Here is a 25,351-nt window from a genome sequence, read left to right on the forward strand (position 1 = left end):
TTTCCTTTTTTTCTTTCTTTTTTTTTAATGGCTTTATTTTAAGTTAACTGTAGTAACCATTAAGTTTATTATTGGTGACTGTATCTCTTGTTTTAGGAATCAATATCCCTACTTGTTGATTTATTTGAGTTGAACAGGAGAGGTGTGATCACAAGTGGGCAGCTTCTATCCATAGTGACATCACTGAGGAAACACCCTAATTATGAGGGTATCGTTTCAGCCAGCAGGGGGCGAAGTTTTACACGCACACCCGACGCTCCACTCATCACAGCATCTCAGCGCTCTCCTTCCAGCTTTAAGTGAGACTCGACTACACGTAAGTGTAACTCTTCTATTCATTGTTGTCCATTAACGTCATCATTCTTGTCACTGGTGTTGCCATGTCTGCCATTCATCCATGGCTTTTCCAATCATTTTAGCCCATAAAACAGTGTCCAGCTGAAACATCTGCTATCTCCCCTATTGTGTTAGAATAGTAAAGTGTTGTATCTGCCTCCCCTGTTCCCTCCCACTCACTCAGAACCCTGTGCACCATCCACACATTTGCTCTCAATTCAGCAGTCCAGAGAGCGATGCTGTTTCTATGACAACTGGGTCCTGCAGGACAAACTGCAGAGAGGATTTTCCTTTCAAAGGGGGTTCCAAGGAGAAGGCACATGCTTAGCATGAAATTCAGCCCTCTTAAATCCTTTCACTTGTTTATGATCTCATTTTGAAGTAGGGGAAATGAACATCAGACATCTGTTGAATGTACCAGAGGGTTGGTGGTTTGTGAACAGTCTATGCTAAAACATTCACAAAATGGTGAAAATTTTCATGTTGTGCAGTTTATCCATATCTGTATAAATATCCCCTTTTTATTTATAATATTATATTATTGGAATTAATATTATTTAATTGAATTATGAACTTGATGTTAACCGTACATGTTTAATTAATTAGTGATGGACTAATGTATAATCTAGGGCTGTTGCTGAATGAAATTCATATAAATCAAGAAACCTACAGGTAGCATTACCAGTAGATAGTGGACATTTTTTTCTACTTAGTGAATATTGAGTAAATATTATATGAAATGAGCTTGTTAAATATATGTGTTTTATTATTTGTTTACTTTATTATTAATTTCGTATTAAACTTAAGACTGCAGTAATGGCATATATATATATATATTCTATATATTCTATATATGTCATTACTGCAGTCTTAAGTGTCACATCAGAATTTATTATTAAAGTTATCAATGTTGTGCTGCCAAATATTTTTTGGAACCTGTGATACTTTTTTCAGGATTATTTGATGAATAAAAGGTGAAAAAGAACAGCATTTTAATTAAAAATATTAAGATTTTCTAAAAATATAGGCCTTTGCTATCACTTTTTTTTTTTATCAATTTAACACATCCTTGCTAAATAAAAGTATTAATTACTTTCAAAAAAAGAAGGAATAAAACTTTATGCTAGTGTATATTGTTAGAAAAGATTTTTATTTTAAATAAATGCTGATCTTTTTAACTTTTTTTTATTCAAAAAAGTATTACAGGTTCCAAAAAATATTAAGCAGCACAACTGTTTTCAGCACTGATAATAAATCAGCATATCAGATTGATTTCTGAAGGATCATGTGACACTGAAGACTGTAGTAATGATGCTGAAAATTCAGCTTTGATCACAGGAATAAATTAGATTTTAATGTAAATTAAAATGGAAAACGTTATTTTACATCATAATAATATTTCACAATTTTTTTCTGTATTTTTGATCAAATAAACGCAGCCTTGATGAGCTTAAGAAACTTATTTAAAAAACATTAAAAATCTTAATATATACATTATATAACACAAAAGTTCATCTTTATTCTACATCTATATTTATTGTTACCAAAACTGCCAATGAAGTAGTCCACCACTACAGTTAATGAACATTGTATGTTGTTGTCTTCATAATGTAGAACCATGAAATAGGATGCATGTATACATAGAGTCCAGGAGATGGCAGTCTATGTTGTATAGCAGCTGTTGTTTTCAGGGTCTTTTGTTTGGTTCTCATGGTCTTCTTAGGAATTTGTAAGATGTCATTGCATTGATTATATTTAGTAATCCAAATAACTATTTCCATCTCTGATGAGATAATCAAATATCGGTAGGTTTTGTTCTGAGGGTTGTTTGAGAAATTGTATGAATTCTTCCAAGGCTTGAGTGCTGAATCATGTTATTTTCTGAAGAAATGTAAAAAAAACCCACTGCCAAGTCTGAGGCCGCTAGTGACGGTGTCAGTTCTTACTCAGCAGCTATCTTTGACACATGAATCAGAGCTTTATTTCGAACCCCTCCCTCTTTAGGCCCCCATGTCACACTTTCTGCAGCTTGTGATTGGTTATGAGTGCCAGGGGAGAAGATGAGGGGCTGGGCCAAAGCATCCGGGCTGCCCAAAAAATTTGACCTATCAGGGTACAGCTGTTCCTTGATGACTTAGTGGGACTAGTCTGTCACCTCCCCGGGGGGACATGCGAGTGGAAGGAGGGGGCTATCATGAGTGAGACAGCTTAACTTGGAGGGCAAGGGGACGAAAGTCTGGCCACCGCAGGCGCAGAGTTGGAAACCCGGTGGAAATCCTGCAACTGAGTAATCACCTAAAGGATCCATCGGTCATTTTTTTCCCCCTTAGATCCCGAAGAACTGTGGGACCTGAATCTGAGGGTGAAAAGCTGAGGCCAAATCTTCCAAAAGGCAACAGGGGTAACTGCTAATGCAATATGATCCTTTGGGACTCGCTCTAAAAATACCATCCAGCCAGGAGTACATGCACAAGCTCCATTCGCCTAATTGGACAAAGATTAAACATTTTGTTTTCAGCTTCTCTAATTGGACGTCTCAAGGATGTGAGAAACATATTCCAAAGCGTTTATGATGCAGGAAACCTGTGGGAAATTTCTACACGCATTTTTTTTTGACATTTCTACATGCCTGAAGGCCTTTCAGAAGGTCTTCTGTTAATGCAGGTAGAGATTTCCACTTTTCTAAGAAGTCATTTGATAAGTAAGTATTGCATTTAACTGGATTTTGATAACTTCAAGTGCAGTCTTGCATTTTAAATGTTTGGAATATGTTTACCATATTAAAACTCCAAATTATGAAAAGCTATTAGCTATTAGATACTTTTTTATGTAATTTGAAGCCTAAATCAGTTTAGTAACGTGTAGCAGTCCGTAAAGAAGGATCATGAGGAAAGCTGAGGTCCAGATGACCCTCAAGAAGGGTGTTGATGAAGAAGCAAGAGGAATGGCTCCTCCAAGCCCCAGGATACCATCGAAACGGGCAAAAGTTAGTTCCGATCAGGTCGTACCAGACCCTGCTGCTTCTGTCTACCCAACACCAACTCCTCCAGTGTTCATCCGGAAGATGAGGAACGCTGCGGTAGGTACCGGCTGTGATATCCGTCTGAAAGTAGCCGTGGCTGGAGACCCTCAACCTACCCTCTACTGGTACCACAATGATGACCTGCTCAACATGGATAACCAGGAATATGGAGGCCTGTGGATCAGGGACTGCAAACCCAGTGATGCCGGCCTGTATACATGCATTGCCACCAACCATCTCGGAGAGGCCAGAAGCAGTGCAGTCCTAGCCGTTTTGGATTTGGGTGAAGGTAACTACACATGTAGCTATGTAGATGTTTCATTATGAAATCAATGGCTTTTTCTTTGAACATCCACGGAGTCTTTCAAATGCAGAAACGGTTCTTTATAGTGGAAAAGGTTCTTTAGATTTTTAAAATGGTTCTTTTTAGGACCGTTCACTGAAAGGTTCTTTGAGGACCCCTAAATGGTTCCTCTATGGCATCACTGCAAAAACACCCCTTTGGAGCCTTTATTTTTAAGAGTGTAAGATCTCCAATATAAGATGATTGTGCACTATTATCAAGCTTATGTGGCTAATTATCGAGTTTAGGCTTCAGAGAAAAAGGTGGAAGGCAGACGTTCTCGTGCACCAAAACATGCTATGTGATAATGTGCTAGAGAAGTAACACATCCCTCTGATGTGTCTCACAAAATGGTGGCTAATCCAATTACGGAAAATAAAGTCAAGTAGCCACCCCTCTTTCTTCAGTTAGGGTTCCATTGTGGCAGTTTCCTCAAGGACCTGTTTGGTGGCCGAGGGTGGAATGATGGGGGCAGCTGATGGGCTGAGACAAACTGCTCACCCGTCCCAAAGTAGAGCTGCGAAATTACCGGCCCTCCCCCCCTAAGTCAGGGTGCTTCGTCTTCTCCTCTGAAGGTTTTAAATAAGCACTTCGCCTTCTTACTAACCTAGGAATGAAGAGGTGGTTTCATGTGCTCTTTGCAATTACCTTTGGGCAGAAATGCAGCAGAGATTGTTTGCTTTTACAGTCTAAAATGTGTCTCAGTAGTAATACACAAAGAATCCCAAAGAAATGTGTGAACAATAGGGCAGTGCAATGTAGCTAAAAAGGTTATTGCAATATTTTTTTGAGCCTTTAGATGTTTAAGTTCTTGCTTTAAAATGGAAAGTTGGATTCTTATCCAAGTGATTTTTGGATATACAGTAAATAAAACTCACAGCTGGGATAATATTACAACATTGGTCAAGAGTGATAAAGGATTAGTTCACTTCCAGAATAGAAATTTCCTGGTAATTTACTCACCCCTCTGTCATCCAAGATGTTCATGTCTTTCTTTCTTCAGTCGAAAAGGAAAACATTTCAAGGATTTTCTCCATATAGTTTACTTTAATGGGAACCAACGGGTTGAAGGTTCAAATTGCATTTTCAATGCAGCTTCTAAGGACTGAGGACTGAGGGTCTTGTCTGGCAAAATGATCATAATTTTCTAAAAAATTAACGTGTATATACTTTTTAACCACAAATGCTAGCACTAGTCTTTATGCATTATGTAATCATGCTGGAAAAGTCAGTGTACCTAGTTCAAAAAGGTAGGGTAGGGTGAAAACCTCTATCTCATTTTCTCCTCCAACTTTAAAATCATCTGACATGGTTGTTTTACCTTTTTTTTTTTTTTTTTTATTGTAAAGGGCACTTGACTTTCTTTGCACGTTTGATTTGTAAACACTGGGTCGGTACTTCCACTTACATTACATGTGTGTGATTATGTAATGTGTGAGGTTGAGCTAGTGCAAAACAAGCATTTGTGGTTGAAAAGTATATAAATGTCTTTTTTTTTTTTTTTTTTTTTTTTTTTTTTTTTTTTTAGAAAATTACCTATCGTTTCTCTAAACTGCAATTTGGACTTTCAATCCATTGGTCCCCATTGAAGTCTACTATATAAAGAAAAATCCTGGAATGTTTTCCTAAAACTTTAACTTAATTTCTTTTTGACTGAAGAAAGAAAGACATGAACATCTTGGATACCTTGGATGGGGGTGAATAAATTACTAGGAAATTTTATTCTGGAGTGAACTAGTCCTTTAGGACAAATGAGGTAAATATAATATTAAACTTAATTAATACAATTGGCGTACAAATTAGTGTTTTATTTATATACAGTAATCACTCAAGGATCAATTATGAAAAAAAGATGCATAATTTGATCTATCCAACAAAAATCATCACAAATGTCTTGAATTTTCAGTTAATCGGTTAACCCTAGAAAAAAAAATAGTGAGTAGTATCTTTATACTTCAGTTGTAATTTTGTCAGAAAGCAATATGTGATATCAAAGATCAAATTATGACAGTTTGATTAAAAATTATATATATATTTATTATATTAATTATATTAAAATTCTATATATATATATATATATATATTTTTATATAATTTTTAATCAAACTGTCATAATTTGATCTTTGATCTATATATATATTTGAAGAGTTCAGATGCAAAAGTCTCTAAATCCATCTGATTTTTTTTTTCTTTAAAATTAGCATTTCTTTCTGGCTACTGTGTATAGGTTTCTATGTAAGTACTGGTACTTCTGATCGGGCTGAGGCTGGAATTTTTGATGGATGTATAATGTGTTTCGAGAACATTCACTCAGTATCATTATCTCATTTTTGACAGAGATGGCTTTTAGCTGGTTTTGCATCTGAACTCTTTATTTATTTATTTATTTATTTATAGCTGTTTTGGATCAGGGCTGTGATGAGAGGTGATGACGTCAAGCTTCAGACAGATTGTTTAGATGGATTGGCTTTGTCTCCTTGTTGTCCTTCACAGTCACAGTGCTGGACTGGCCACGTCAGAGCACATCATTCTGACAGTGTTATGGTTTCACTGATGCCACTAACATTCATCGGCAAACTGTCAGCAATACAGGCGCCTTTTATGACTCTCATTGGATTTGGGTTTCTCATTTGCAGTACATCAACAGAAATAGTGTGGGTGTTTTATGTAGCCAGGTCAAAACTTTCACCTCTATTGTTTGCAGTATTCTCTTAAAATGCAGAATTGCTGTATATGTGTTTCATTCCATGTTAATAATTGACCTGATTGGTCTTCAGATTTTTTAAAGCTTTGTTAGTTTAATTTTTGTAATGCCAGGGGTTTCAACCTAGGGTCTCTAGACCTCTGGAGGTCCCTGAATTAATATTTCCTAACATTTTTATTTATACATTTATATATATATATTTTCTTAATAAGCCTAAGCTAATTTATTTGGCAGACTAGGCTGTTCATAGTAATAATAATAATATTTTTCAATTGCATTTGCATTTTTGTGAACATTTTTATATGCCAAACAATTTTTATGTAAATAAATCTGGGTCCCGAAGCACCGTTAAGACCCACGGATCTCGAGTATGTGTCTATGACGTCTGTAGTCATGATGCATGTGTCAATCCTCTGGACAACTTGTGGAGTTTACACCTGTCTTGTCACTCAGCTAAATGCCATATGTCTTTCTCTTGCTTTTCCTTCACAATGTCTTTTTTTCTACCTTCTCCTACACACTGTTGTTCTCTGTTTTCTTACCGTTTGATCTTTTTGGAGTCTTGTTGTGTTTTGCTTCTTTGTCATTCTGACCATTTCATATTCTATGTATCTCTACTTTTTCCTTTCTTTTTTTGTTATTTCTGCCTTTCTTACACTTTTCCCACTTCCCTGTCTTTCAATGTCTGTCCTGTCTTCTTGGCCTGAAGGACCATCTCTACCCCTCTGGTTATTTCTGACAGTGGAATGTGCCAGGCTTCAGATTTTTGTGATGTTAATAGGCCACTCATTCTCCGGTTACACAGGAAGACATCACAGCTATATATAGGCCTTCGGCACAGGAGTTTTGCCTAGACCTTATTCAATTAGAGTCAGTCTGAATGAGGGGGAGAGTAATGTTTTTGCCTGGTTTACAATTGTAAAATGCTATCATTACGTGAATGGTATAAATAGCCGGCTTTGAAATAGCCGTTGCTGTCTGAGAATCATTACTGATTTAGATTGTGAGGCAAGAGACTGACTTTGGCTGGTGACCATCATGTTTATACATAGCAAACAAGTATTTCACAGTGGGTTGCACTAATAAGGACTAAGATTTATGGTACATTTATTACTTGTTTGCACTTCAACCATCATTAAACCTAGGGTAACTTTAATCCTGTGCGTTCATTAATATAAATTCCAATTTCTGTTAGTGATTTAGTTCTGTGTCTTTGATTTATATAACTGTTACAACAGTAGCATTTATTTTTACATTCCTTTACTTGCACTCATACGCTCAGTTTCGTTTACTACACACATACTGAAGAGCGTGTGACTCGCTGACTTGCTGTGTTTTTAAGTTGAGTACATGAATACAAACATAACAAAAGTTTGGTTTAACTCGAAGAAACTGACAGAAATATGTTGCCTAATGTAGGCCTAATGATAGTTATTAAATTATTATTAAAACATTTTGAAAGAATATTTACCAGAATTTCTTAATCAGAAAAATGTAAATACACTACACTGTATTTCTGGGGGAAAATAAATAAGTAAATAAAACTATAATCAATAATTTTTTTTATAAAATCAGTTAATTAAAGAAAGTTTATGAAACCATTGAAATGGTATCCAGAAAATCAATGGACAACACAGAATATAGTAAAATAAAACTGAATTTCTGAAAAAAAAAAAAAAAGTAATATTATTTTTGTTACAATTTTAATAAATTGCTGTAAAATTGTGTATGCATTTAATATTTATACAAAATTGTTATATTATAAACTTTCAGTTTTATGGTTTTAATTCATTAGACATTTGAAAAAATTGAGTTTGGGGAAAAAATAAATGGATTTCATAGGGCCCTATTAAATGACTGATTCATTATATTTAAAACATTAAGGAATATTTACCAGAAAAGTTATTTACTGGAATTTATTAATCTGAAATATGTAAAAACACTACATAAATTTTCTGGAAAAAAAGAAATACAATTCATAATAAAGTTTTTATTAAATCAGTTAATTAAAGAAAATTTTATGAAAACATTAAAATGGAATCCAGAAAATCAATGGAAAACACAGAATTTGGTAAAAATAAAACTGAATTTAAGAAAAAAAAAATGTTTTTGTTAAATTTTTAATAAACTTGTTAATTTGTGTATGCACAGTTATAAACTTATAAGTTTTATGATTTTAATTAGACATGCTTTTTGATTATTATTTTTAATTAAAAAATAAAAACAGACTCTAGAAAAATTAAAATGGGGGGAAAAAACATAATCCAGAAAAATGTAAAAAAAAAAATGGAATTTAGAAAAATATAAAATAGAATTTGAGAAAAATAAATTGAAAATTAAATTTATTAAATTTATTATTAAAGCATTTTCAAGAAATATTTACCAGAAAAGTTACTTACCAGAATTTATTAACCAGAAAATGTAAACATGCTATTTAGTATTTCTGGAAAAAAAGAAAAGTAAATAAAATTATAATAAATAATTTTTTAATAAAATCTGTTAATTTTATGAAACCATTAAAACTGGAATCCAGAAAATCAATGAAAAACACAAAATTTGGTAAAAATAAAACATTTTATAGGGCCTTAAAATGTAATTTTTGTTAAACTTTTAATAAATTGCAGTCAAATTCTGTATACACAGATATGAACTTATAAGTTTTATGATTTCAACTATTTAGAGATGCTTTTTTTTTATTAATATTTTTTAATTGAACGATTAAAATAGAGACAAATTAAAAGGTGGGGGTGGGAGACAGAATCCAGAAAAATTAAAATGGAAAAAATGGAATTTGGAAAAATATAAAATGGAATTTAATGACTGATTTGTTAAGCCGTGTTCAAAATTAAGTGGTGCAACACAGCTTAAAGCGAAACCTGAGTAAACAAACCTTTTTGTGGTGTAAATCATTATTGGTGCGGCCCACCCTTAGCCTTCAAATCAGTAAACATGCAACAGCAATGTATATTTCTGGTCTGCTTCAGCTGACACTCAAATGAAGAGTGCTTATATTCATCCTCAGCGAATAGTTATCTCGTAAAGTGCCTGCTGTCTCTGTCTCTTCAGGGAACATTTCACCTGTAATTGCTCTGTGCATTATGGGGTGCTTTTTCTAATATGGATGTTTCAAACTGCTGGGGTGGAAAAACCACTATGGAAATGATTAGAAAGAGAAAAGTACATCTGGATGTAGAGAGAAATATCAAAATGTACAGCTTTATCATCTAGTTGAGTTCTAACAGTCTTTACTGTTGGTTTTTATTATACCGCTTTTCAAGGTCATTAATTTAAAAATTACAGTTGAAATTCTTGTGTGTTAATGATTGTATATGACATGCGTTGCTCTATTTGCTGTTAGAATAGTGGCTTTTCTCAATGCAAAGCAAAAATCTGTTTGAGTTTGCATTTGGGGGGAACGGTTGAGCAGTAAGATGTGGGTTTTGGCTTCAGCCCACACACTTAGCAATAATTGCTCAGAAAGGAGATAGCATTCTGTTGGCTATGCACAACTTTCCATTGGCCCCAGAGGTCGAAGTGTCCACGCAAACGCTCAGTGGAGTGTGTAATGAAAGGTCTCGAACATCATTTATATTTGAAGCGAAATGGAAATTATAATCCCCAATAAATTGCTTGGATTTCAAAGGATTTCTCTTGTTTTGCTAATGGACTCTCACAGAGTGACAAAGTTATTAATTTGTCATCAGCACGTATGACTCATGGAAAATTACTAGAGCGCTTGAATATTGTTTTGTTCTTTTGTGGTAGGTGAAACGCAATTTCACCATTTGCAAAGAGGATGATGGAGGGGAAGTAATAACAGTCCTTGCTAGTTGATTTTATATAAAAGGGCATCTCGGCACACTCAAAATCATACATGCGCACACATGCCGAGGTACGTTTTGTCACACTGTCTAACAAAGCACACAGCTGTGCCTCCCTCAGTCATTCGTTTTCTGCCTATCACCAGCTTTTCTTTGTCCAGCTGAGAGGTTGTGTTGTTGCCTTGCTCGTAGGTGGATATGAATCAATAGTGGATGCAAAAAGACTAATTCAGTGCATTAGAATAAACAGAGTTAATATGCATTTATTCTGAGGAGTTGAAGCATCCCTCAGGCTGCACTGAAACGTTATTGCTTTTCCAATCTGCTATTGGCGACATTCTGCATCGCTAGAAAGCTCATTTCCTCTGCACTTCGAGACAGTTATCCTTTCTTTTTAACTGCGTTTGCATCAACACTTAACGATGATCCACTGATTTTAATTTTCTTAAAAGCATCTTGTTTACTTGCTTCGGTTCTCATTGGCCTTTAGCGAGTGGGTGGTTTTAACAAACCACTGGAGTTGCACTTTTATATGCGTCACCGCTAAAGCTTTAAAGGAATAGTTAATCAGTTTAAGTTATGTCCTTATTTAATCTGTTTTTTTTTTCAGCTTTGTTTTTTAATCAGAATATCAAGTTATATATCATTACAGAGTAGACTTTCCCACCGCTACATTTATCAAAAAGAAAATAACATTTAAATAATAATGAATTCTAAAATAATATATACAAATAACAATTATACAAAGAAATTAAATAGGAAAAAAAAGGGGAATAATGTTCACCAACGTATATTAAAAAAAAAAATAGGAATTCTAATTACAGTCATCATTACATACCATTCCACTTTATCTGTTTACAAATTGCTTAAATGAGGACCACACCTTTTTAAAAACCTCTGCTTTACCTCTGATTGCATATGTTAATTTTTTCAAGAGCAAGGTTGTCAGACATTTCTTTAGTCCACTGTGAAAGAACAGGTCTTTGGATGTTTTTCCATACTAAAGCAATCACGCGTTTAGCTTGTAAAAAAACTAAAATCTATGAGCTTCTTTTTGCTTGCATTTACTGACACATTTTCAGGATATATATCTTATTTAATCTTTTTACTATTTTTAGGCTTGTTTGGAAACTATGAACTGATGCTGTGTGTGTGTATATATATATATATGTATGTATATATATATATATATATATAAAATAAATAAATTGTAGTATTAGCACTAGTATTTCACTTTTGGGTGGACTGTCTATTATTATTGTTATTATTATTATTATTATGCTTACTAAATTAAGTTTTCCATACTTTCTGATCAGTGGCTTTATAAAACTTACATTTTATATTTTAATTCATAAAATACATTTTTCAAATATATATGAATATATGTTGTTACACTAATGTTTGCTAAACTATTTTTTATCAGTAGCTAAATTTAAAATGTCATTATAATTATAATGTAATGTACATTATAATGTAATTAAAAATAATACAAAATATTTTCACTTTTGGCTGAAGTAGGCTGTCCCTTTTATATTATATGATATTATATGATATGATATTATATTATATTATGTTTGCTAAATTATTTTTTTATGAATGGCTGTGCAAAATTATAACTTTTAATAAATTTGTAAAAGGTTATTTTCACTTTTGGTTGAACTATCCCTTTAATATTCTATTCTGTTAATATTTGCTAAATTATTTTTTTATGAATAGCTTAAAAAAACGTAATTATAACGTAATTATATTGCTTAAAAAGTATACAATTATCATAAATATTATTTTCGCTTGGCTGAACTATACCTTTAATACTGCATTATATTTTATGTTATGTTATGTTATATTATTAATGTTTGCTAAATAATTTTTTTGTTATGAATAACTTTATAAAATTATAACTGTTAATAAATTTGTAAAGTGCTGTTTACACTTGGCTGAACTATCCCTTTAAGTTATGTTATGTTATGAATAGCTAACCTATGAATAGCTTAATTATATTATATTATATTATATTCATGTTCTAAATAATTTCTTTATCAATATTAATACTGTATATTATATTATAATATTAAAACTGTATATTATATTTTATTAATGTTTGCCCTCTTTTTGATTAATAGCTTTTATAACTGTCAATAAATTTGTAAAATGTTATTTTCACTTTTGGTTGAACTATTCCTGTTGTGTTGTGTTGTGTTGTGTTGTGTTTGATAAATCAAGTTTTGTCATTCTATGTACTTGTTCCAAAAATAGCTTCATGAAACATACCATAATTTAGTGAAGTGGCCATGTGATTGTTTTGTTGTGGCATTTATGTAAGTGGCTGGAGTTTCATTGACCTTTTTTACCCTGAAACCTCAAAATGATGTCACTGTGACTTCGAGCTTTTGTCCTTGATCTAATTAAAGCCATAATGATGGTCTGTGTAATCTCATTCCATCCTGGCTTATAGCAGAGAGGTGGCATGACCTCAGAGCTTTGTTAATGATGTGATAAAACAAAACATGCTCATGCAGTTGTGTATTGATTTTGAAATAAATTTGAATACTTACCGCATGGCACAAATGCCTTACCTAATCTTTTGGTACAGCTTCGAGGCAGTAGTTTTGCAAGGGTGTTCAGCATATAAGATGGCTCCAGAATAAAAAAACATCTGACTCACCAGTGTTTTAAAGAGCATGAAAGGGCTTCAGGGTGCCATACAGAGAAATAAACACCCCACATTCGCTCGAGACCTCTCCATCTTGCTTGCCTTTTTAAGACCTGCAGTATTTCAGTCTACACCTTTCACACTGGCATCTTTTCCAAGGTTTATGATGTAAGAAAGATTTGAGGATCTTGAAGGGTGACCACACGTTTGGTGTGGTGTGGATTGAGTCATCTTTGTTTTCTTTCTCCCTATCTGGAACCAGTCGAAATACATAATACATTCCATACTATGCTCCTGTTCTCTGGGTTGAAAAGTGATGAATATTGTTGCAATGGTGGTGTGAGCATGACTTAAGGTTAGACTATTTACTGATGCAAGAAATAAATTTAAAGGTGCTGTAAGTAATATTTTTTTGGAATAGTATGCATAAAATGAGGTATCTGATAGATGTAAGTGAAATCGAGATATCACACCTGTCCCTGTGACAGCTTTTGGCTTCGTAAATGGCAAAAAAAGAAAAAAAACATGAGATATTGTTTAGCCAGTGAGAAGCTTTGAGGCATTATCTGCATTTTAATTATGCTGGTAAGGTTTTTGTGGTATCATTTTATAGACATGTATCGCAAACTTCACAAATACATTACTAAGTCTTTGGGATGAAACTACACCAGATGAACAGACCAACATATGCATCCTTAGAAACACATGTCACCGCTATACGAGGCTTCACCTGTTGCTCAGAGATCTTTATTTAGGAGCTTGAAATTCCTGAGTATTTCCAGGCTGTTTTCTTTAGATTAAAGTGCAACCATCAAGCCTCTCTTGCAATATGAACTCTATAGGTTATGTAGGAAAGGCCATTTGATTGCCTGACTGACACACATTTTTTTTCTATGATTGCCTATAGCCTGAGGCTGCTGCTATTTAAAGATTCACAAAAGTCAGACGCTGTATGTGCTTAACTGGACTTGCAGTGTCTTTTTCTTAAAGGAGAAGTTTACTTCCACAACAAAAATTTCCAGATAATTTACTCACCCTCTTGTCATCCAAAATGTTCATGTCTTTCTTTCTTCAGTCGAAAAGAAATTGTTTTTTTGAGGAAAACATTTCAGGAATGTTCTCCATGTAATGGACTTCTATGGTGCCCATGGGTTTGAACTTTCAAAATGCAGTGAAATGCAGATTCAAAGGGCTCTAAACAGTCCCAGCCGAGGAAGAAGGGTCTTACCTAGTGGAATGATCGGTTATTTTCTAAAAACAATTTACCATTTATAAACTTTTTAACCTCAAATGTTTGTCTTATCTAGCTCTGCAATGCTCAGTGTAATGCGGGTCAATGCAGTTAGAGTATGTCGAAAAACTCCCATCTAATTTTCTCCTCCAACTTCAAAATCATCCTACATCTCTGCAGAGGTCCTGACCCAGTGTTTACAAAGTAAACGTGCAAAGCAGGTCAAACGTCCTTTACAAAAAAGGTAAAACGGTGACGTAGGACCATTTTGAAGTTGAAAGAGAAAATGCGATTAGAGTTTTTCAACATCACCTAACTGTATGGACCCGGATTACACAGAATACGCATGTGCATCACAGAGCTAGACAAGACGAGCATTTGAGGTTAAAAAGTATATAAATTGTACATTTGTTTAGAAAATAACGGTTTGTTTTGCTAGATAAGACCCTTCTTCCTCGGCTGGAATCGTTTAGAGCTCTTTGAAGCTGCATTTAAACTGCATTTTGTAAGTTCAAACTAGTGGACACCATAGAAGTCCACTATATGGAGATAAACATATAAACACTGATTTGAATTGCAAATATTTTTACCGTTTACAGCCCTATATTCTTTTTGGCAGCTAATGAATCAAAGGTCTCAGTAAAAATAGCTTAAAAAGGAACCCCGGGTATTAAGACTTGTTTTTTACATTTTCAAGTTGACTTAATTTTTTGCTATGTTGCCCAGCCCTATCTTTCAGTAGCTTTGGTCTACTAAAAGCCTCAAAGGCATCAGGGCTAAAGTGGAGAGAACAAAGACAGTTTTATTCATTTTATTCATTTCTTCCTAGTCTTTTCTACTCTTCTTATCGCTTGGAAAGCAGTGAAGACTTACATTGCTTCTCGTGTTGTCCTTTCGACTTAAAATTACAACCAAAAGCCGCATAATGTGGAAGCTTATCAGTATTTTATTTACCGAGTTGTGTTGCAGTAAAAATAGCAACAGGTAGTGCCAGTAGCTCACCAAGTGCACCATTTGACATAATCAAAATACTGGCACCCCCCATAATCCAAAATATGTATAAAATGATATGGATTTTTAAAATAACATAACACTTTCATGAGTTTTTTTACTATTTTATTTTAGTCAGAGACCTAATTTACATTATATTAAGCCATACAAGTCTTAATACCTGGGTTTCCCTTTAAATCTGCTTTGCAAAATAAGGTGGATAAGACATCAAGAAGTTTATTGGCCTAACTGTTGGCTGCTTACGACTTTCAAACAGCATAACAACTTAATGCATTAGTATCGAATGTGTGATCACAGGAGTGCATTTATCTTCTTTTTAACTTCAAACATAGCTTGCCCTATTAGAATTCAGCGTTGGAACTTTGTTTTCTGAAGAGCGTTTTAAACTGGAAAGATTGTTGGTTTTCCATTCCATTTGTATTCCCACTAGTCAGATTCCACACATGGTACTCCCTCTGTTTCCAATTAAACGCTGCTAATTAGCATAGCTTTAAAATGAAATGGATTCACACAGAGCACTTTCCCAGGATGCTACACTCATGAGACTGGGGCAAACGCAACATTTGCCCCAGAACCCCTGATTAACTGAGGAGCCATGAAGCTTACGCTAATTGAATAAACAGTTCTGAGCTGAATATACTGTGGTCTTTTAAGTAGTTTTGTATATGCAGTTGGAAATTTACAAAATATCTTCATTAAACATGATCTTTATTTAATATCCTAATGATTTTTGGCATAAAAGAAAAGAAATTGCTCATTTTGACCCATACAATGTATTTTTGGCTGTTGCTGCAAATATACCCGTGCTACTTACTGTTGATCATCTTTTATGGTTTCGCTACAGTATGTTACTATTTTATTAAAGCACTAGGTTTTTGTGAATTTTTGTGAAATTGTTGTGATTTTTTTCAGCACTTTGAGCTACAAAGCAGATGTGACTCTGAAGACTGGAGTAATGGCTGCTGAAAATTCAGCTTTGCTATCACAGGAATAAATAACAGTTTAAAATATACCAAAATATGCAACAGTTTTTGTAATAATTGTAGTAAAATCTTACAATTTCACTGTTTTTACTGCATTTTTGCAAATAAATGCAGCATAGGAGGCATAATGCAAATAATCAGTTATTAAAAATACATTTGTGACCCTGGACCACAGTCACAAGGGTCATTTTTTTAAATAATGCATCATCTGAAAGCTGAATAAATAAGTTTGTATGGGAATCTGAGGGTGCAAAAAATCAAAATATTGAAAAAAACGCCTTTAAAGTTCTTACTACTCAAAAATTAGGTTTTGATATATTTACAGTTGGGAATTTACAAAATGTCTTCATTAAACATGATTTTTACTTAATAACCTAATGATTTTTGGCATAAAAGAAAAATCTATAATTTTGACTCATACAGTGTATTGTTGGCTATTGCAATGTGTTATTGGCTAAGGGTTTTGTAATCCATGGTTGCATTTAATGATCTGTTTGATCATCTTTTATGGTTATGGTACAATATGTTACTTTTATTAAAGCAGCAAGTCACAGGTTGTTTTTATTCCGCTTGGATTTTAAAGGCAGATCTGGGGAGTCTCATTTGAAATGCTACAGTCTTATTTACTGTGTCTCTTTCTGCTGTGACTGTGATCTACGTGTTGATTGAGTAGATAGTGAGACACAGGGTCCATCTACCTCATCTTTTATTCATGACAACTTTAGCCTGCAGCACAGATTGATGAAGATTGAGGATGTGCACTGTTTAAGGCATGTATGAATGTTGGAGAAATGGTGTGATATAAACATTTCAGACAGGTATCAGTCTGTTTCAGATATCTGCTATGATGCTTTAATTTGGCATCACTGCGGTAGCTTCAATCCTACGGCCTGGCTGCCATTATCTCGGTTTTGATCTCGGTTTCATGCCTGTGGTGTGATGGCCACAGAACGACAGGGACTTCCCCTATCGAGCTGCAGTTGTTGCTGTCCTTCAGCGTGTGGATAAACACCCATGCTGTGTGTGTGTAGATGTGTGCACGTACGAGTGAGACTGACACGGAGCGGGTCTCACGTGTAGACTGCCGGTGAAGTCATGTGCTTGAGATAATTCCTAATTTAAGCCAGTAATGATCAAAGGGTGTAAACACCCACCTCACCGCTAGTCATAATAACCCTGCCAGTCTAAGATAGACCACACAATACCGCTCTGCTCCAGAGGTGACTCAATACTTGAGGGATCAGACTCTTCTGTTCTTGACATAGGGGAGACTGGGGACCATTCTTTAATATTTTCTTTCATTTATTTTATATTTTTCTTTATAACTCTTAAACTACAGTGGGTCTGTCTGTCACCTTTCGGTTTAGGAAACATATATAAAAATACAGTTAAAGTATTGGTGGCTTTATATTAGGTGGCCTTAACTACTATACTTGCATCAAAAAAATAAATGTTTATACGGTATTGCAAAACACTTTTGCTGCTATTGACGAGGCATACGGGTAAGTTTACGGGCAGATTTGGTGGTATGGATAGGTTTAAGGGTGGGTTTAAGGTAATGTAATTACAGATGTAAAATATAAGTACAATGCAAAAAGATGTATGTATACAATAAGTGCATTGTATCAAATGATTAAAATTGATTTAAATGTAAGTACATAGTAGTTAAGGCCTCCTTATATAAAGAAGGATGAAAATATTTACTTTCAAGAAGGGTTTATCATATTGATTTCAATAGAGGACAAATAAATTTTTTCATTAACTCACTTTCTCAGATAAGAGCAGAAAACTGTTGCTTTACTTAATATGGTCGATTTTCTCACTGTCTCTTTGTTTACTTTCATTTAGTAATAATTTAGCTGTCAGACATATTTAAAGCACAAGTCTAAGAGCTGTCTACATTATAATTGTTTTAAATTAGGTAAATTAATTTAGCTAAAGTATTAATCACCTGTTGACTAAAGAACATTTTATTTTTTATTAAATGTATTGTATAATGCTTTTCAAAATATGTACTTTTACAAAGTAGTAAAAGGCAGTCTTATAAATAATGATATTTACATTTTTCAGGTATCTTTATTCTTTAAATATGGTTTTGCATGGGTTTTTCTTTTTGACTTTTTTTGTTTCAGATTTCTTAATACTTTTATTTTTTATTATTATTATTTATATATATTATTGGTTTTATTAGTTTTTATTTATATTATTATATAGTTTTATTTAGCTTTTGGACCTAAAATAAATGTATCTTGATTTTAATGTTTTGTTTTGTTTTGTTTTTTATTAACCCCAAATCAACCAGACAAAGAGAAAACTGTAATTTTGTAGTGCTTTTCACAATACACATTGTTTCAAAGTACTGAAGAGCTGTCATAAATATTTACATTTTTCAGATATTTTAATCTTTAAATACAGTTTTATTAGTGTTACAGTTCCATGTTGTTTTGTAGTGTTTTTTAGATATTTATTTATTTTTTCACATTTTTTGTTTTAGTTTTCTTAATGTTTTGCTTTTTGTTCCCTAACAATTGTCTAGTTTTCATAGAATATAAGTAAAATGTATTTGTCTTACCACACTAACAAGTTATATTTTCTTATTTAAACATAATTCTAGGTTTATGCTTGAAATTTGCCAATAAGGTAAGAAAGTTGATAAATGTCATGTTATATATTCTCTAAAGTTTTTAGTTTTTGGATCTAAAATAAATTTATCTTGATTTTATTTTATTTTATTTTCCCCAAATCAACCAGACAAAGAGAAAACTTCTGATAAGTATATTCTAAATCAGAGTCATCATTTTAACTCATTATACATCATTTGTATTTTGCATGCTACAATTGTCCTGGTCTCTTTTACATGATACTTTCACATTGTTTTCGATATCGTTATGAACCTTCAGCATCCGCTGGTTGTTTGGTGGCATCTGACCAGCGATCTCTTGTGTTTCTGATGTGATTGTGTAGCTTTGTGCCACCAGATAAACACCTTTGAGAATTGCTGTTGTCCTTCTGTTTGTTAAAGCACTCTGTAAAGCTAAGAGGACTCCGAAGGGAGCAAAAGGCTATTATCAGCAGCCACAGACACTTCCCATAATGCTCTTAAGAGCCTGACTCGGAGCTCAGTGTGTTGAGTGCATCTGCAGTGTGACTGCATTGTTGTTCAATGGCTTTTTGTTGCTGGCTTAGTGCGTCATACTCTGCAGGGTGTTTTGTATTTACCTCATTCCAAATCGTCTAGCGCTTGTAAAAGCTTGACTCAGAGTTGAAAAGGTTACAAAACTTCCGTGACAATTGGCGCATCTTGTTTTTTTGCATATAGTTCAACAAAACCCTATCATTTCAGGTAAATTGAATTGAATGCCAGACAAAGTGTGTAAAAAGACAGTTGCTAGTTTTGACACAGGTGTTAGATGGGTGATTTAGTTTATAGGCTTTTTTTAACCCAAACTTCCTAATGCTGATTGGTTCTCAGGTTGATTTTTAAACCCAGTCACATAGACGCACACTGAACTGATTTCACTTAAATACTCCTACCTTTCTCAAATCTCATATGACCTAGTTGTGGTTAATAGCAGGACAAATTTAATCTCTTATTGTGTTTGTGGAAAATCTAAACACCTCTCAGAATTTGCTCGGTTATATGAACCCAGTTATATTACCCAGCTAGTCAGTCAGCTAGTTTGATGTTATGATTAAAAATATAAGTAATTAACCAACACTATATTATATTTCACAATCATCAAGAATTGACATCTCAGTCTACGTTCACGTTTAGAAGACACTTTTGTCCTAAGTAACTTTAAAATGAGATAAAATACAAACAGCAACATTAGCAGTGTTTCAGCACTGATTTTGCATTTGTACTGTATTCTATCAATAAGTGGCTAAAAGGTCAGGTACGCTGGACCATTTGTGGTTAGGGCTAATGTGACTTGAGCCAAAACAAATGTCTTCTTTAATGGACAGAAGGAGAGTAATGTCTGTGTGGTTGGGCAGACAGAGAGATGAAACACGGGATAAAATTTGTCTGTGTAATTTTATTAGCCCTTTTCCATTATGTGACTGTACGTCAGAGACAGGACTGCTCTTATTGGATGATCGATGCCAAGGATGGATCTGCTAGTTCAAAGGAGCCTTAAACGAATATTCCAGGTTCAATAACCAGGGGAAATAAGTCTCCAAGGCTAAAAAATAGAATTCAGAGTTGCAGTGAGGCATTTACAGTGAGAGCACAGGGAGGCCGGACAGTAGACATCAAAATATTAACAAACAGTTTTTGAAGTATACATGATGTGAATTTTTTTTTTTGGGGATATCAGAAAGGAACTGTTTATGTGCAGGAGCTATATAGATAATGAATAGCCAGAAATTAACTACATTTTGTTCATACATACAGTATATTTGCCCTTTTTTTTTTACAATATGCAATATTTAAAGTCTCAGGTGTCCCCAGAATGTGTCTGTGACGTTTCAGCTCAAAATACCCCACAGATCAATAATTATATCATTTTGAAAATGCCTGGTTTTGATTGTTTTCTTGCATGTCTCTTTAAATGCAAATGAGCTACTGCTCCGCCGCCCCCTTTTCTAGAGTAAGGCTGTGCCTTTACAGCTCATACCACAGATGGTCTGTTAAAAAAACATTTATTTGGTTTTGACTATCTTGTCTCTTGCACTGAAATGATGCGTTTTAAAACATAGAACTTTAAACTTCTGGTATGTTTTTTTCTGAGTGTACAAATCCAAAGCACGCACACAGAAAGTGGCTGTCAGATAGCATGTGAGTACTAAACCAAGTTCTCTTTCATGTCTTATTGCGCTTAAACTACAAATACACACAAGTTTGTTAAAAACACATGCGTTACAAAACAGTTGGTTATGCCGGTGAAGCTAAACAGCTGGGAAAGAAATTGCATGTTTTTATTAAATCTGTGTGGCAGCAGCGTAATATACAGTAAATAAAGAAATAGTTTAAATGCAGCTTCAAAGGGCTCTAAATGATCTCAGCCGAGGAAGAAAGGTCTTTTCTAGCAAAACGATTGGTCATTTTTTTCGAAAAATAAAAATTTGTTTACTTTATAAGCACAAAAGCTTGTGTAGCACAGGCTCTGGGATGCATGTCCACGATGCTACGAATTGGTAATGGGTTGTTCTTGAACGATTCTTTCATTTTGAATGAATCTTTAATGTGACTCGGGAAGAGCGATTCGTCTTGGGGAGTGATTCGTTGAGTCGCGCATGTGCAACATCCTATTAGGTTCTGTACTGGAATTAGTTCACCTGTTTCGAGTCTTCGGGTTTTTCTGAGTCGTTCGTTCATCTTATGGGGCTGTCACGTGATAAACAAACGACTCAAACCCGAAAACTTGTCAGATAAGAGGTGAGGTGAGCTAATCATAGATTAAAGACCCAGGTAAACAATGAATTAATCTTTTCTGTTTCTTATAGCATTATAGTTTTCTCTTGTTTGTAGTGTGATCATCGTTCGTGTAAGTAGTAGATGTGTTAGGAAAGTAACACATAACATTTTAATTATGTTTTGCTAAGGTGAACGAAATGACTCAAAAAGATTCATTTTGCTGAACGAGACTCAAAGGTCCGCGTCGGTAAAATGATCCAAACTTCCCATCACTACTACGAATCACATGTAAGTTCATCATCTGTGTATTGAGTATGGCGAAAAACTCCATCTTATTTTCTCCTACAACTTGAGAGAAGGACATCGTTGTACCTTTGTTTGTAAACAGCGTTAACAAACTTGCTTGCAATTTCTTAGTCTTTGTGTGTTTGCTTTGTAAACACCGGGTCTATTGTTCCGCCTACGTTCCACATGACCTTTCGACGTGATTAAATAGTACGCAGTGTCGTGAACGCACATCCCAGAGCCTGTGCTACATGAGCTTTTGTTCTCAAAAAGTATACAAATTTTTATTTTCCCAAAAAAATGGCAGATCGTCTCTAGATAAGACCCTTCTTCCTCAGCTGGGATTGTTTAGAGCCCTTTGAAGCTGCATTTAAACTACATTTTGGAAGTTAAAAATCGGGACACCAATGAAGTCTATTATATGGAGAAAAATCCTGAAATGCTTTCCTCAAAAACCATAATTTCTTCACAACTGAAGACAGAAAGACATGAACATCTTGGATGACAAGGGGGTGAATAAATTATTTGTGAATTGTTGTTCTGGAAGTGGAGTTCTACTTTAATAGTCTTCATGCTTTGCTCAAACTTTTGGGATGGCATTAGAAGTGATACACCATTGTCGCTTGCGAAAACAAAATGACGGCACCGTGGGTGGAAACGTGCAGATTAGGGGCGATAATATTATAATAAGATCACCTTACCACATCACCGGGGAACGGAATCTGAGCGGCTTGTTTTTTTACAGCTTGCAGTAAATGTGCAAGTTTTTTCACGTTTTCTCGGTTGGTAAATGCACCAGAGAGCCGATTATAGTACTTAAACATGGAAAATGGCAGATTTCCGTTTAACTGTTGTTCAAATGTTTGGGTATTTTTTTACTCTTTTCTTACTCTTTTAAGAATTCTACAGTTATTTGATCAGAAATGCAGTAAAACAGTAAATGGTGAAATATTGTCAGAAAAAAAAAAAGTTATTCATTTTAAAATGTTTATTCCAGCGATGGCAAAGCTGAATGAATGACAAATGAATCTGGAACATTTTGTAGTCTTTTAAACATTTTTATTTTTTATTGCAACAAATACTACAATATTTCATATTCATTCACAGGTGGCTGGTTTTGCAAAATCTCACTTGGTAGAACAACGTAATTAAAATCTTAGAGGTGCTAAAGATGAAAGGATGATTTGCTCAAGTATGTACTGCAGCTGCAGAGAAAGAGAGTTGGAATTTACGGGGGTAAGAAAACAGGAAAAGATGAGGAATAAGAGACGTGAGCAGCAAAGGAGCGTGTGAAGTGGGCTTAGAGTCAGACAGGAGAGAGAGAGGAGAGAGGAAGGCAGAAAATGGAGGCTAAGTGTTTTAGAGGGCGTCAGCTGGAGGTGTCAGTCTCACATCATGGCTGCTTGACAAGTGCTTTTACATTGAATATGGAAAAGAGAAATCATGCAGGAAAACGTTAAATTAAAATACGATGACCAGCACAAAGCATGCTTAGTTGGTGTTTGCAGAATGAGGGCATGTCACACAAGCTTTCCATGTCGTCATATGCCTAATTTGGCTAGCTAGTACGGGTGATAGATGAACGTGCACTAAAATACCAGAGTGTTTGATTGGACACATGGCCTCTGAAGTCAACAAAATATATCTCCACCCTTTTTGTGGATTTTTTGATAGCACTTTATTTTACAGTGTGCTTGTTACATATTTTACATGTACTTACTATAGTAATAATAACTAAATCAAACCATCTCCTTAACCATATAGTAAGTACTAGGGCTGGGTTTTGATACAATTCGAATTCAGATTTCGATTATATTTGATATTGATTATTTTGAACATATATGCAGTACAGTACATGGCAAATTTTCTCAAGGAAAAAAAATCTCTCAACTAATACTGTAAAATATACATGAGAGTCAGTTGATACTACATATTGAAGGTTAAAATTACAATACTAAACTAAACTAACTAAACTAAAACTTTAACTTTAAATTACATAATTATATTTCTACTCTAATTCGTTTTTTTGAACTATAAACTTTATAAATGTGGCTGTCATAACTTTTATTCAAAGTGAAATATTGAAGAGTAAAAATTATAATGAATATATTATATGGTGCATGTATTTAGCAAAATGCTCCTCTCTAGAGTTAATTTTTCTAGCTGACTAACGAGTTTATGGTCACCGAGTATGTTTTTTCTGAGGTAAATGTGACGTTACGTGACATTGTTTACAATCTGTTATATTGACATTTTTTTTCACGGTTAAAACACTGAATGAGCAATAACATGGATGTTCATTCATGTTTAGTTTGTGCTGAAACTGGTATTATAGTGGAGGAGATGATCAGTTTATGTGCCGCTTATCTTGAACTGAGGCGCCACAGCGATCTGTCACTCCACATTAAACAGCGTCAAAATGGCATTCATTCTTTGAATATTGTAATAAAATGGACAGAATCTGAAATTTGAGACTTTGTTTCATATCAAAAGCAACAAATCACAAAGCTTACTGTGATTTATTGGATGGGAGGTGCTACAATGTTCTTTTCATTAACTAAAAACAGGCTAGACTAATCAATTCTTGGGATTTAAGAATCAATATCGTTTCATAAAAATGAGAATTGATTAAAATCAAAATTTTTTTTTTTTTTTTTTTTACCCAGCTAATTAGTTAATTAATATTACTTAATTGTGTATATGGAATTAATATTACTTAATTGTGTACTTTGCCATTTAGGCATGATTGTAAGCTTGGTGGCATGTTTATATATTTAGAGTCAAAAATGAAAATGATACTGAGTAAATGCTCCTGACACATAGTATACGTCCATCAAATACTTTTACTTTAAACTTGCTAAATTCCATTCTTAGCCCAATCAGAAGTACCGGTACTTACATAGAAACCTATACAAAGTAGTCAGAAAGAAAAGCTCATTTTAAAGAAATACGTCAGATGGATTTAGGGGCTTTTGCATTTGAACTCTTCATACGTTCTATTTTATTTTCTGGTGAGTTGCATTAGTTGTTTACACACTGTTGATTTCTTTTTGATTTCTTGGCTGGTTTGGATGCCCTTGCTGTTTTTCTCTAGGGCACAAGTACATAAGAATATCACATATCAGTCTGTACTTGTGTCTGGGGTCCAAAATTAACCCACTCTAGACACCAAATGTGAGTACAAATTAGATATGGAAAGTAAATATAACAGTGGTATTTGCCTGTTGGCCGGTAGCTTTATTAGGAACTGCAGCATTCGATGGTTTAAGTCAAATTGTAAGAACATCTGGCCCTTGCTGATATAAGTGACATGAACGAATCAAGTCATGCACTGATGAAAACATCTGGTGCAATGGTAACAACTTTACCTCAGTGGAAATGTTATCATATAGGATGCCTAGGAAGTAATTTTTCAATCCTCCTGAACCCCATGTGGCGACACAGGAAAATGACTTGTACTAAATCACCAAAATGGAAATGGGAGGGAAAAAAACTGTCTGTTGGAAGAGGTGCAGAAAAAACAGCTATATCTGTTGGCATATGTACATGTCTTGTTTGTGTACAAAAAAATGTTTAGTTTCACGGCCAGTATTTTTATCAGTTAAC

At 34.1% G+C, this 25,351-nt stretch overlaps 1 protein-coding gene across 2 annotated transcripts in view; it reads left to right on the plus strand.

The window, feature by feature from the left end:
- The first annotated feature begins 231 nt into the window (after positions 1-231).
- Positions 232-25,351, plus strand: part of spegb (striated muscle enriched protein kinase b) — a 108,412-nt gene continuing 83,292 nt past the window's right edge. The window contains exon 1 of one of the 2 annotated variants that reach the window (XM_051118644.1): positions 232-316. Coding sequence is in view for 1 of the 2 variants with exons in the window: in XM_051118638.1 (XP_050974595.1) it covers positions 3,221-3,647 (427 nt within the window). In the remaining variant the exon portion in view is untranslated. Of the gene's footprint in view, positions 317-2,495; positions 3,648-25,351 lie in introns of those variants that run through there. The other variant, XM_051118638.1, reaches the window with a different exon arrangement.

This window comes from Labeo rohita, chromosome 9, assembly GCF_022985175.1.
Source record: "Labeo rohita strain BAU-BD-2019 chromosome 9, IGBB_LRoh.1.0, whole genome shotgun sequence".
NCBI classification, from domain to species: domain Eukaryota; kingdom Metazoa; phylum Chordata; class Actinopteri; order Cypriniformes; family Cyprinidae; genus Labeo; species Labeo rohita.